Source organism: Nanorana parkeri, unplaced genomic scaffold (assembly GCF_000935625.1).
Source record: "Nanorana parkeri isolate BGI_ZX_2015 unplaced genomic scaffold, ASM93562v1 scaffold101, whole genome shotgun sequence".
NCBI lineage: Eukaryota > Metazoa > Chordata > Amphibia > Anura > Dicroglossidae > Nanorana > Nanorana parkeri.
The window spans coordinates 1,621,469-1,635,551 of NW_017306369.1; the positions used below are offsets into that span (position 1 = coordinate 1,621,469).

At 39.3% G+C, this 14,083-nt stretch overlaps 1 protein-coding gene across 3 annotated transcripts in view; it reads right to left on the reverse strand.

The window, feature by feature from the left end:
- Window positions 1–3,613: 3,613 nt before the first annotated feature.
- The window catches only part of PTPRQ (protein tyrosine phosphatase, receptor type Q), a 198,853-nt gene continuing 188,383 nt past the window's right edge, over window positions 3,614–14,083 (reverse strand). For all 3 annotated transcript variants that reach the window (XM_018552932.1, XM_018552933.1, XM_018552931.1), the window contains 7 exons: window positions 13,575–13,651; window positions 12,574–12,708; window positions 12,372–12,497; window positions 10,955–11,103; window positions 8,397–8,532; window positions 7,139–7,262; window positions 3,614–3,867 (listed from right to left, as the gene is read on the reverse strand). In XM_018552932.1, coding sequence (XP_018408434.1) covers window positions 3,830–3,867; window positions 7,139–7,262; window positions 8,397–8,532; window positions 10,955–11,103; window positions 12,372–12,497; window positions 12,574–12,708; window positions 13,575–13,651 — 785 coding nt within the window. In that variant the 3' untranslated portion in view covers window positions 3,614–3,829. The remainder of the gene's footprint in view (window positions 3,868–7,138; window positions 7,263–8,396; window positions 8,533–10,954; window positions 11,104–12,371; window positions 12,498–12,573; window positions 12,709–13,574; window positions 13,652–14,083) is intronic.

The window sequence follows — 14,083 nt, forward strand, 5'->3', positions numbered from 1 at the left end:
GCCGAGATCTCCTCCCACACTGCCCGGCTTGGCCTCCTGTGTCAGGATGGAGAGCGGCGCTTCACTGTGACAGTTGTCATGGTTGCAGGAGGCCAAGCTCTCCTACTGCACCTTCCGGCTCAGCCTCCTGTGTGTCAGGATGAAGAGCGGTGCAGGTCAGTGACAGCTGTGATCTGTTACAGGAGTCTGAGCTCTCCTCCCCCCCCCCCGGCTCTGCCTCCTGTGTCAAGATAGAGAAAGGTGAGCGGAGGAGAGCTCTGTGATCTGTCACAGGAGGCAGGCTCTCCTGCCCCAGCGTCATGTGACAGCCAATTCAAGATGGAGAGCGGGTATGCAAACACTCAACGATCAGCTGATCGGTGAGTGTTTGGAAATAACTGGACATCGTGTGCTTACTATGTACCTGTTATGAATTAACATCACTCCCCATTCATTCATGATTGTGGACATAGTAACAGCAAAGTAAAAAAAAGAAAAAGAAATACAAATAAAAGTAAAACAATTAAAAAATAATTTAACTTTTTTTTAAAGATTGGAAAAAAAGGTTTCAGTTTTGGCCTAAATTTTTTTTATTTTTAGTTTTCTATCTCTGTCTCATAATTCCATTTAAGTACATCCCTACTTATTTTTCTTTTCTTCCCTAGTCTTCTGACAGTGACCATTTTAACTATGGGCAGGTTACTAGATCTCCCTTTCTTTCTGGAACTCTAGCACATGTGACTAGGACATGTGGGCATGTACATCATCTCAGAGGAGAAACATATCTTTCCCGGAGATCTCATGAGATTGCAGATGAGATTTCCCAGCAATGCACTGCTGATATAAGGGATGTATTTCACGGGCACGATTACATCATTTGTGCCCCGTGGACCAGGAAGTGGAAAAAAAGAAATTGTAAGTAAAATAAAAATATGTATGTTTAGCTAATAAATGTAAAATGATTTTATATCAGCATGCAGAGCTGTATGCTGATGTGATTTTTAGTCAAAGGGGGTAAAGGTCCACTTTGAGAAGTCTATTTAAAGTTGAAAGTTTTGTGCCCCAGGTCAAGTTTTAAGATCTTTCAATGCAGAAAGTTGACATTTTCCAAATGTTTTGACTACTTATTCATAATGCCTTTCCTGAAAGAATCCTATTATAATTGGCAATGTATTGTGGTGACTGACATATGCGCTAGCAAAAAATGGTAACTGGCTGCAAAATGGTTTTATATAGATATATAAGGCCATTGCCTTTTCCTCTGAAAAAAACCCAGATCCTAATCTGTGAAATGTGTTGAACCTCATTAAAATATAAGTAAATATATATTTTTTGTTTTAAATAAGTATGGTTAACATCCCCGTCAATTTTTGTTTCTTACTTTGATGTCACAGGGATATTTTTCTTCACTATCTTTCTTAGAGACTCATATAAAATATATACACCGATCAATATTGAGTAGTTCCCCCTTTTGCTGCCAAAACAGCCCTGACCCATCGAGGTATGGACTTTACTAGACCTCTGAAGGTGTGCTGCGTTATCTGGCTCCAAGCTGTCAGTAGCAGACCCTTTAGGTCCCGTAAGTTGTGAGGTGGATCCTCCATGGATGGGAATAGTTTTTCCAGCACATCCCACAGATGCTTGATTGGATTAAGATCTGGAAAATTTGGAGGCCAAGTCAACACTTCAAACTCGTTGTTGTGTTCCTCAACCATTCTTGAACCATTTTTGCAGTGTGACAAGGTGCATTATCCTGTTGAAAAAGGCCTCTGCCATAAGGGAATACTCTTTTCATGAAGGGGTGTACTTGGTCAGCAACAATGTTTAGGTAGGTGGTATGTGTCAGAGTAACATCCACATGAATGGCAGGATCCAAGGTTTCCCAGCAAATCATTGACCAAAGCATACCCCTGCCTCCACCGGCTTGCCTTCTTCTCATAGTGCATCCTGGTGCTATCTCTTCCCCAAGTAAGCGACACACACCCAAACATCCACATGATGTGAAAGAAAACATGATTCATCAGACCAGGCCACCATCTTCCATTGCTCTATGGTCCAGTTCTAATACTCACATGCCCATTGAATACACTTTTGGCAATGTACACGGGTCAGCATGGGCACCCTGACCAGTCTGCGGCTACGCTGTCCTATACACAACAAACTGTGATTCACTTTTTCAGCAATTTGAGCTACAGTAGCTCTTCTATTGAATCGGACTACTTGGGCCAGCCTTCGCTCCCCACGTGCATTAATGAGCCTTGGCTGCCCATCACCCTATGGCCGGTTCATTGGTTTTTCTTTCCTTGGACCACTTTGGGTAGGTCCTGACCACTGCAGGCTGGGAACATGCCACAAGAGCTGCAGTTTTGGCATAGCTCTGATCCAGTCATCTAGTTATCACAATTTGACCCTTGTCAAAGTCGCTTAAATCCTTACACTCGCTCATTTTTTCTGCTTCCAACACATCAGCTTCAGGGACAAAATATTAATTTAATGCCCAATATATCCTACCCACTTCTAGCTGCCATTGTAATAAAATAATCAATGTTAGTCACTTCACCTGTCATAAAATCATAAAGTTATGGCTGATCTGTGTATATGAGGGTAACATACTGCAATAATGGATTTATCCATCAAGTAGAATACATTTAAGAGTCCAGCTGAGAGACAGTGACATATTCTCTCTTGGGGAATACCCAATCACATGTAAGTAAAAAAAAAAAGTAAAAACAGTATTTTTGCTTAAACATAGTTGGATGATGGAAATCAGTAGAGCTTCACATCATTCACTAAGCTAAGGGATAATTATCCTGCAAAGTGCAAATTACTTTGCAAAGAGAACAGCCTCTTTGCCTTTAGTAACTGGGATATTTATTTTAGTGTTTTTTTCAAAAATATTGATTTTTTTTATTTTTTATCTGTCACTCCATTATACAAGTTAGAATCATTTGAATCATTTATTTAAGATGCAGAAAAAATTAGGACAATGGTTTAGTTGTTGCTGAACAATCTGACCTTACCTTGGGTATTTCAGAAAAATTAAGACGCCAAATTGGTCACCACAAACAACACCTCCAATTGTAGGCATATTTGGGTATCTTCAGTTTTACTGAATAGAATAGTTTAGCTACAATACATTTTGTCATTTTAGCTGAATAGGTGAAAGACAATTGGAACTTTGGGAAGCAAAACCAAGAGAAACGCACACCATTACCCCAGGGAGTATCATAAATCAAACCTTTATTCTACAATGTAAAAAAGAAGAGATACACGAAGTACCTCATGAGTAAGTGTATACGGTACCACTGAAAGAGGAAAGATAAAATGTTGGCAGTCACAACTTCATAGCCCCAAGTATCCCCAACGAGCTACTGTGTGCTGTGCAAAAGCCAAACTATTTCAGTATTGTCACAGGGTGATTCTTCTGCTGTTCTGGATCACAGCACGGGATTTCAAAATTCAAAACAAAAGCACATATATAAAATATGGATATTTCTCTTCAATGAAAACAACTATTGCAATACCCCATTATAGATTGTGTTTTTAATTAGATAGCAAATCCAAAAAGCAGATATAAATCAATCTTGAATATCCACACAGAGGACAGTAATAATTTACATCATATTTGGCTCTGTTTTATCTCTTTCAAGATAAAAAAAAATGACATTACTATGAGACCACAGCAGTGCAAACAGTTGAATGTCCTGTGTTCTGTGCACATAACATTACCACTATCAGTAGCCTAAGGCACAGCATGGATATAGTTTGTATGTTCTTTCTACTGCTCTTGACCATAGGAAGGAATGATTTTGGCTTCTGCCACGTATAATGAGATGGGCTTTCTTTTATATTACATTGTTGTCTCTTCCCATTCAAGTTCAACATCACCTATAACAAAGAAAAAAGTGCACTGTGAATATTGACTGTTCTTATGCTAATAATACAATCTGCTATTGATTCACCTCCCAGGTGCTTTTTTTTTACCACAAATAACTAGACCATTATTATTACATTGTATTTTACTGGCTCCCTATGGCACCTGGTTCTCTTTTCTGCCACTCCCCCTCTGTACTGACCCCTCCGCAGTTCCAAATGTGGTTGCATCCCTATCAGAAGCCTGCCTGCTTAGTGACATATTAAACAATTAAGAAATAAGCTAGGAAAAAACAGTGGGATTTTCGTGCAGGTTACAGTGGTGGAACAAAACAAATGGCAAACGCGCTCATCAATTTGTCACCAGCTTTACAGCAAGGTGCCCATGGAAGAGCTTTATACAGTACAACCTAAAGTAGTGGGGTACACAAAGGGGTCCCTTAAGTAAAAGACTGTGCAGACTAATGGGATAAAAATGAAAAGTGTTAGTCTATTTGTAGAGAAACAATTCTCTATTTAGGCATTTACATTGCATACTTTTAAATAACCATTTTATGCCAGTAGACTGGGGAATAACTTTTGGCACTGAAGCTCCTCATCCAGTTGTGGTGCTATAAATCAGCTTAGGTGTCACTGCTATGGACACGTTGCTGTCTACACACAAAATTCCATACATATATATGTTAAAGAAAACAACCATGCACTTATTCTTCGCTTTGGTAAATAACCATGGCAGAAATATAACTCATGCACTTACTCCTTGAATTTATGTTATTTTTAAAATGTTTTTTTCACAATTAACTTATTCTTTTTCCTCCTCTTATGTAAATTTCACTCTTGCATTATTGGACAATTGTGCAATTGCATTCATTTATTCATTCACCCCCTTTTCTAAATTTGAAGTAGCAAAACATGTTTTAACACTGAATGTTACACGCATTTTACAGAGCAATAATCACTGGGACAAAGAAGAAGGACAATTCTGTAAGGGGCTACAATTGTTTTATTGTATCCTAAATAATATTAAAATTATACTAAAACAAAAGATGCTAGAACATGGTTTTGCAAAATTTTGTAAAAAATGTAATTCTACTTTAACTCTACCTCTAACTAGTGTGAATAAATAACACCTTTCCACCAGTGTAAAGCATATATACGTCACTCCGGTGGGTGAACCTCAATGCCCACTGTCATTGACAATTCCCCATTACTATTTAAAATCAGGAGCCAGTAGGACAGGCTCCCGCTCATGGAAGTTTGTGATCTCATTGTAAACTCTGGAAATTGCAATCTTTAATCTGAACCCCAATGAAGAAAAAAAATCAATATTAAATATTGTATAGGGTGATAGGTAAGGAATTGTCAAACATAGGGCATAAGGAGCTGTGTACTGTCATGGGGGATCATGCACCAATGCAAAAATGATTATTTTAAAATACAGAGACCTTCTTTTTGTGCAGCTTTGATGGGAATGTGGGAAAAACACAATTCTTTCTAATACATGCTTGGGAGGTGCCTTTAAGCTGTAGTGTTATGGAACAGTATGACTCTCATGGAAAATGTCAGCGACACTGTATTATGGCATCACATATTTTGCACGTGTAATTAATTTTCTTAATGTTATATTTAGCTTGGCATAACTACAGCAGCAGCACCTCAATCTGACTAATTTTAACTTGGAAAAACAGGCTTTTTCTGGTAGTTTTCACTAATTTCTGGTAGTTTTCACTATGATTCACTATGATTCCAAATTGTTTTATTCCTTTTTTCAATGAGCAGTAATAGCTCAAATCACTATAATTCTGTCTGCAGCAAATGTGTGGGAAAAGGCCTGCATCTGCAACCTCTGCCATCCAGGTGCATTTTGCCACTTCGTCATCCACACCCTCCTCATCGCTTGAGCCTGCTTGGCAGTAAGTAAACCGACTTGACATGAATGGCAATTGCTTTTCCTTGCCCATGGTCCCCTCCCTTTAGGCTCCTGGCGCTCTCTTCCTCAACACCCAATAACATGAATTATTGAGCATCCTCCAGCCAGCCGGCTGTATTATCACCTACCTAGATGCTGCCCAGGCATCCGCTATTCCTATCCCTCCTCCACCCAAGCTGATTCAGGAGCAGTGTCAGAGGAGATCTAGGCCTCCCACGTTCTTCAGCCCTAGCCCTGATGGCCGCTCTACTAGAATGAGATACAGCGGTGGGCGGAGCAACATCAGAGCTTTGAAATCTAGCTCCCTCTATGCCCGCCACAGTTGCTCTCACAACCACTACTCCACAAGATCAACTGTGACAGTGCAGGCTCCAGGGGCTCCCACTGCTCACAGAGCTAGAACAGAGCTGCTGTCACATTTCTCCCCTACACTCCCAGCATAGGTTTCTACTGCATTGAGCACTAACTCTGCCTCTCATGCTCCCCTTAGACATTCTACTGTCATCCACTCACAGTCAGTGGCCATGGCTGGCACTTATGCTGCAGGCACTGCATTCAAAAAACCTAGGAGACTAGAACGTTTCAAAAGTCCCTGCAATAGACCCCTTATTTCACCTGATTAGCCTCCATTATCATCCATGGCTAACGTTCAAGAAAACATGAGGGCTTCTGACATTTGCAACTGCTCCTATTCCAAAAGAAACCCAAGGGCGGAACTGCTAGTACAACCTGGATCCTCCTTACAGGCCATGAATCTGCAAAGATCCAGTAACTACCAGGCATCCAATAGTCAATCAAGAAAGAATGTGTCAGATCAAACATTGCCAGCTTTAACTCCCTGTACACTCTGGACACCTGTCTGGAACTCATGACGAGGACAGGCGTTTCTTGTTAGATTATTATGTTATTTTTGGGTGCTCACAGTTTTAACTGTAACTGGCACTTACATATAGTTTGGATCTTTAAATAGAGATTAAGTTTTAGATGTTGAAACATGTTAACAATAAAGCTGTGGCCTTGTCCATCCAATAATAAGGCTCCCTGACTTTTCTTGGGGTTTATGGGCAGGCTGTGGGTATAAGCATGGTATGGGTTACTATGGTCCTCAGCCGTTAAGATTGTGACTGATCCTCACAACACCCACTGGCATTATGAAGCAAGTTTCTGCAAAAGTGTAAAACTACTTTAACTCTATTGATACTCTGTAGATGCATGTTGCCATTGGGAAACTTGCTGTACAAAAGATTGACAATTCTTTTTAAAGAGTAAGAGAAGTGGAAGAAAAGGTACAGTTCAGATGAATGTCTGTTTCTGAAGGATAATTAAACATGTTGGATACAGTTTATACCTGCTTACCTTCCATGGCATCCAAGGAGTCCATTTTTTGAAGGGCAGAATAATTAACAAAGCAGATGGCCGGGCTACTGCCTTTGCTTGCTAATGAGTCCAGAACACACTGGTGTAAAAATATATACTGTGCCTATGGATGAGGAAGATATAGTAGTGAGCATTAGAAAAATATTTGCACCATTACCTCTACGTTTTATGTTAAAAATCTACATTTGGCATTCAATAATAAAACCTACAGGGTTATTCACAAAAGGGTGAAGGGTTTTGGAGAAGGCAGGAGACTTGAACAATATAGGCCAAAATAGCTGAACTGGAAGGTGAGCTGAATTGGAGGATTTTTCCAAATCAGCTATTTTGGCCTAGATTGTTCACTTCTCCTGCCTTCTCCAAACTCTTCACCCTTTTGTGAATAACCCTGCTAATCTCTGGATTTTGATGGAAGGTATTTTACATTTCATTTTATGTTTTTTTCTATAATTATTTTTAAATTGGAGTATTTCTAATCTGTCTAAGAAAACATTAATTTTTTTAGAAAGCAATCCTTGCATCAATCTCACCAGAAAAATCAGCATGTGGAACTGGAATATTTTAGGCAATTTTTCCTTGTACTAAGGTTGTTTTTTTCTCTTTTTTTTGGTAACTGACTATTTGCCATAGTAGACATGCATATTTCCTGTGCAAAGAATTATATCTATGATATTATTTTGCACTGTGTATTTTGCATGTGTTATTTTATAGGTATATGGGTAAATGATAGTACCTTGTAAGTAAAACGAGCAATTTACGTTTCTTCCAACAAGTTTAAAATTCAGCACTGCCCCAGGGAAAAATAGTGTTCAGAAAAGAAAATTCTGTTTTACTGCTTGAAGAAGAGAACTTTGTAAAACCTTTATGACCAACCTACAAAGAACAGCTCAGATTTGCATCAGGTGGTCAAGGTTGCATCAAGGTTCAATTAATAGCCATGGGACTACATATAATAATGTAGGTACTAATTAAGTCATAATTATGGGTAGGGGTGTATTTGTCATGGGGATATTTTTTTTTTTTACTGACAGTGTACACTCTAAACTCTAAAATTTTAAATAAAGCTTTGACTTAATGGCAAATTTATATAAAAACACAGAAATGCTATTTCCCCATGCTGCTCCTCTGCTTCTTGCTAAATTGTTGTTGTATTTTTTCATTTTTAGATGCATTTACATGTCAATATAACAAAAAAGAAAAGGGGTAGATAACAACAGATTAATTGTCCTTTACTTACCAAATTTTGTACCATACACATTCTTTCACTTCTAAGCTCTGCTACAAGGCCATAAATATCCACAAAATCATGGTGGTTGATATGTTGAATTAAATGATCCAGTGCAATAAACACTCCTGCTCTTCCAACTCCCGCACTTAATAAATATTAACAATATAATTATTCAATTGATAAAGTTACCACAGCATGCTTTATTACACATTTCAAATAATTGTTTTTTTTGTTTGTTTGTTTGTTTTTTTTAAAAAGGGAGGTTTTGAGAGCTTAAAAGAATATAATAGTACAAACAGCACTCTTTCAGGAGAGGTGTGTTCTTATAGTTTAAAGTGAAACTGTGCTTTACCTATGTATGGCAAAGCAATAGGCTTATTTTAAAGCTTCAGCAGTTTATAACTATGTACTACTTAACTATGTATAAGTGTATATCCTTGTTAGAGCTTACACAGGGCTGAGGACTTTTTCCCTTCCCCCATATGACAGCGCTGGTACTTGTGTAGTAGACATGTGCACCAGCAAAAAATGTGTTTCGTTTCGTTTTGATTCGGATTTTGCTTTATTTTGTTTTTTGGAATTCGGGTCCGAAAGTCAATTCGTTTCGGAATTGAATTCGGACAAAATTAGTTAGCGGAAATCCGTACGAACCTTCGTTTCTAATTCGTTTCGTTCGTTGCAGCAAAGTGACATTTAAGAGGGAAAAAAAGTTTTTTTTTTTCTCAAATGTCACTTTGCTGCAATGAAAGTTCGTCCAAAAAACGACAGTTCATCCAAAAAAAACGAATTGGAAATTCGGATTCGTTTGCATTAGTTATATCTGTAATTCGGATACATCCGAATCTCCGAAATTTCGTCCGAATTTTGATTCGGAACGAAAAGAATCGCACTGAGTAGTCAATTGGCAAGCACCAACACAGTCATGTGCAAGGTAGGGTAGTTACTGACAAACTCCCCTATACCTGGCAGTGAATGATGCAGCAGGGGAGCAGGAGTAAGGTGGGTATGTGCTACTGCAGGTGGCAGCATTAAAGTGCCCCTGTCACTTTGCTCAGCATGGGCAGAACACAGAATTAGAGGTTTACAGACATATGGTATGGCATAGCAAGATCTGATAACTGCAACAGGTGACAAGAGGCAATAAAGCCAACCATATACCTTTATGTAGAAACTCACAAGTATTAGTAGTCATTTTACTTTGTAAATCCTTAATATATAATTAACCACATTAACATGAATCACTCAAATCGCTCCCCAAATCGCTGTGACAATTGGCTGCCCCTCTAAGCCAGGGGTGCCCACAATTTTTGTGTTAAGATCTACTTTTTAAATGACGAGCTACATTATTATTATACAGGATTTATAGAGTGCCAACAGTTTGCGCAGCGATTTACAATATAGGGCAGATATTACAATCACAATACAATTCAAGACAAGATGGTAAGGAGGGCCCTGCCCCTGAGGGCTTACAATCTAAAAGGGAGGGGGAATGAGATCTACCAAAGACAAAAAAAACTCCCCTTGCTCTCTCTCTCTCTCTCCTGGCTGTCTCTCCTTGCTCTCTCTCTCCTTGCTCTCTCTCCTGGCTGTCTCTCCTTGCTCTCTCTCCTGGCAGTCTCTCCTTGCTCATCCTCTTGGCTGCTCTCTCTCCTGGCTGTCTTTCCTCGCTCTCTCTCTCCTGGCTTTCATTTCTCGTTTTTTCTCCTGACTGTCTCTCTTTGCTCTCTTGGCTGTCTCTCCTTGCTCTCTCCCCTGGCTGTCTTTCCTCTCCCCCCTCTCTCTCCTCGCTCACCTTGCTTTATTTTGCAACAGGATGTGTAAACTAGTATTCTTTAATGTAATACATAGCACTTCAACCACCAGAATCCACCAGAAAGGTGTCAGGGAGCTTGGCTCAGCAGACTCAGGCTGATAGGTAATCATGTGTGCACAGCTAAATAAATATACCAAAATTGAATAAAGGGACCACCATTCACACCCTTCATGATCTACCAGCATCAGCTTTGAGAGCTACTGGTAGATCACGATCTACCTAATGGGCACCCCTGCTCTAAGCCATGTATAAAATGTAACATTTCTGTGTCTTATCAGTCACAGATGAAAACAACTATCTGGTTGGGACCCCAATGTTTTCAAATTTGGTTCTAGGACTCTTGTGGGGAGATTGCTAAGTTTCAAGGCCTTCCTTGGCCATTATGAGGGAGACCTGCTGCCTTTATATGTTTTTAACCTTTACATATTAAAGGAGTGGGAGGAAAATTAAAAACTCAAAATTTAGCATGAACAGTGAAACTATGGCAGAGTGATCCCGACACTGGGGACCCAAAAGATAAAGGGTGCCAGCAGGTAGTTGTGGATATTACAGCTACTAACCCCTGTCTGGATATAGGTCATTCACCAAGCTTCAAAAACGTACTATAAATGTATCTGTAAAAAAATAGGTCAAAGCAACTGGAACTGCTGTATTTCACCGGTCACACACATTTTTTGTAAAGATTTGTTCAAGTAGGGACACAAGATTTTTATAATACTACCTTATTATCCACAGTAGTATAATGATAACGTACCTGCAATGTACAATTGTCGGTGTATTTTCATGAGGTCTACTTCCTCTAACCATCTTTACAAAGTGAATTAAAGCAGTAGTGTTTTCTGGAACTCCATGTTCTGGCCAACAAGTAAAATTACACTGGCGAACCATCATAAAATCTCCATGCTGTAATAAAGGAAATGGCAGAAACAATTGAATGAATAGGAAACATAGCATTTTTTTTCTCACTCATGTTCTATCTCTAGCGCCTTCTTTTACATATAAACCCCATTTTCACTGCTACTGCTGAGAAGACTTAAGTACACTGGTGCCGTCAAAGTGGCTGGTGAATCTGATACTCATCCCTACTCTCTTCTTATGTAGGAAAAAGGTGTCTGCATGCACGCATATAGTAAATGCCAAGTTATTTGCCGTTCAAAATAACAGCAAAACTTGGAGCAGATTGTGGAGATCACACCGTCTTTGAAGGGAGAGATAGTTGCTGCTGTACTATGTAGTTCTACTGAAAAGTAATATATCCAGTGCTGTATAGTGCCACATTACAGTGAATTGCAGTGCGGTGGACTACATATTGTGTAACCACTATGTTCACTGTGCTGTAGACCCAACTCTGCTGTAGATCTATTCTAGGACTACCTTTTTCTGATTGTGTTTTTGGTACCTAATTTTTTTTTTAGTTTGCATTTTTATATCTATTTTTTACTTTCAGTTTGGTACGGTGTTTAAAAAACTGCTTATTATTATTAGCCTTGAAAATGGCCAGAATTGATATTCAAAATTTGCAACCAATGGGGCTCGGGTTAAAGTATACAGTTTTTGGACTTTACGATAGGTTCCATGAGCCAATCAAATAGGGCCAGGCCAGGCCAATTTGCTAATCCCTAAAAGAAAGAATTGTAATCCTGGATTTAACACATTTGCGATGCATTTTGAAAACTTGGTCTTGTGTTCCAAAATGAAATAGTTATTCCCCACATACTGTATATACTATTCAACTTTTAAGGTGGCAGGGGCTTAGTGGGAAAAGGCATGGTTAAGCATAACCACACATTGAATATATACTGTATGAGATGTAATTCAAAGTTTCATATGGGCTTTTTAATGTGGCTCCACTACAACACCCACATGGAAGCTGTGCAGGGGTTGACCAGCATGTCTGTGTTGGACTACAACACCAGGCACTTTTTATACATTAGGTTTTATTATAGATGCCTGTCAGAATAACTGGCTAAACTAGTTAAGCCATTGACAAATCAGTTTGCAAGAGCATGATAATTTCTGATATATTATAAACAAAGAAGCAGATGCATTAAAAAAGGAGGTACGAACGTCTAGCAGTAACCAAACCCTACACTTCTGAGTCATAGAATTTACCACATAAGCAGGAAAAGGAAATGAGAAAGTACTGAAAGTAAGATAAGTGAATTCATTACTCTTTCAACTTTGAGGTCTCTGATGGTCCAATCGATTTGAACATCTTCAACAACTTTAGTGATCACAATATCCCCAAAAACAGTCACTGGCTTGTTGTCCTCGGGCCAGTATTGATGACATCTGATCTGTAGAAAGAAGATCATTTTTATATAAACTGTAACATATATTTAATTATTTTTCTAGTAATAGCTTTAAACTTACTCTGCCTTTTTCAAAGCACTGAGTTAGCATCACTATGGTCTTTGCTCGCGTTTCCCAAACCATTCTCCAGAAATCACCCACAGTTCCAGCCAGTGGTCCTTGTGTAGCAATGAATTCATTAGGACAAATATACCCCTGAAATGACACATATTGTAAACTCTTGAGTTTAACACAGCGAACTTTGCTCACTCATCTGTCTATAGTAATGGGAATCTGTTAACTATTTAGTGTGTTACATATCATGCTGTGATTCATCTCGGCATTGAAGTCCCCCATGACAATGCCTAGCTACCCATACTACATTTTTTAACAAAAGCTTGCAAATTGGCCCTGAAAAGGGCCAGAAACAATTAGCAAGATTCAGCTACCATAGACTTCACTGGCGTTCAGTGCTATGTTCAAGTATAGTGGATTTTTTTGCTTGGGTTTGCTGAGCCTCCTGTGAATCAAACTTTGCCCTCTCCACTCATCACTAATACTCACTATGGCAGCATGAATGCAGCTGGAAAACTTAATGGCAAACATCTTTTTTTAAGAGTTTTGTAAGAAGCCAATGGATTATTGAACTCACTCTAAAAATGAAAAGTAGTTTTTTTGTGTATTATAATGATTCTATTCAGGGCCATAAACACATAGGATTTCTTGCCATGCCAAAAATAAGCCATGTGTTACAGTTTTTCTAGTAAGTGTTATTAGTGTTATAATTGGAGTCTTCTATATATAGGCATGTCTCCTTCTGCCTTAATGAGACACCTTTAGTTGGATGTGTGTGCCCTTCTGCATTTAGCAGGATCCTTTCTGTGATTAAGAAAGTTTTTTTGTGTTTTTTTTTAGAATTGCTTTTAATAAAAATGTAACAAGAATGTAATTACTGTGCCAGAAGAACATGAGTGATGATTCAAAGGTTTTTGCATACCAGGAGTATTAGAGATGTTTGAAATGTGGTTTTAGACTTGCTTCCTTAACCAGAGCGGTTTACCATAAAGTATTTTTATACTTACAGACACATAGCTTGCGTTGATGTAATCTGAGCCTGGCACACCAGCATCCGTAATTAGCTTTACACGGTTATTGTTATCTGTGACACAAAAGTGCAGTTTATATTATTCTAGCATGTACATAAAACTAGGCTATCTTTATAAGAAATATAGGGGTCTATTCACAAAGCTGCCGAAGGATCTGGCCGTAGCTTCGGCCGATCCTTCGGCTAGCTTCGGCACCAGGACCCCTTCGGTTCAGGAGAACCGAGGGGGTGCTGTACGGCTATTCACAATAGCCCGTACAGCTCCCGATCACGGCCGAGCGGCCCAGTCGAGCGCTGAGCCGTGCTGAAAGACGAAGCTGGCCGACAGCCTGCTTATGACAGCTGGGCGAAGCCAGCCGCTCCGGCCACTTTCAGAGAGATCAGCGTCCCTGGTTGCTAACCGGGGACACTGATCTCCAAGCATCTGACTCTCCCTGGCGCCCCGGGAGTCTCCTGCTCCCGGCCGCCAAGGAGAAAAACCCCGCT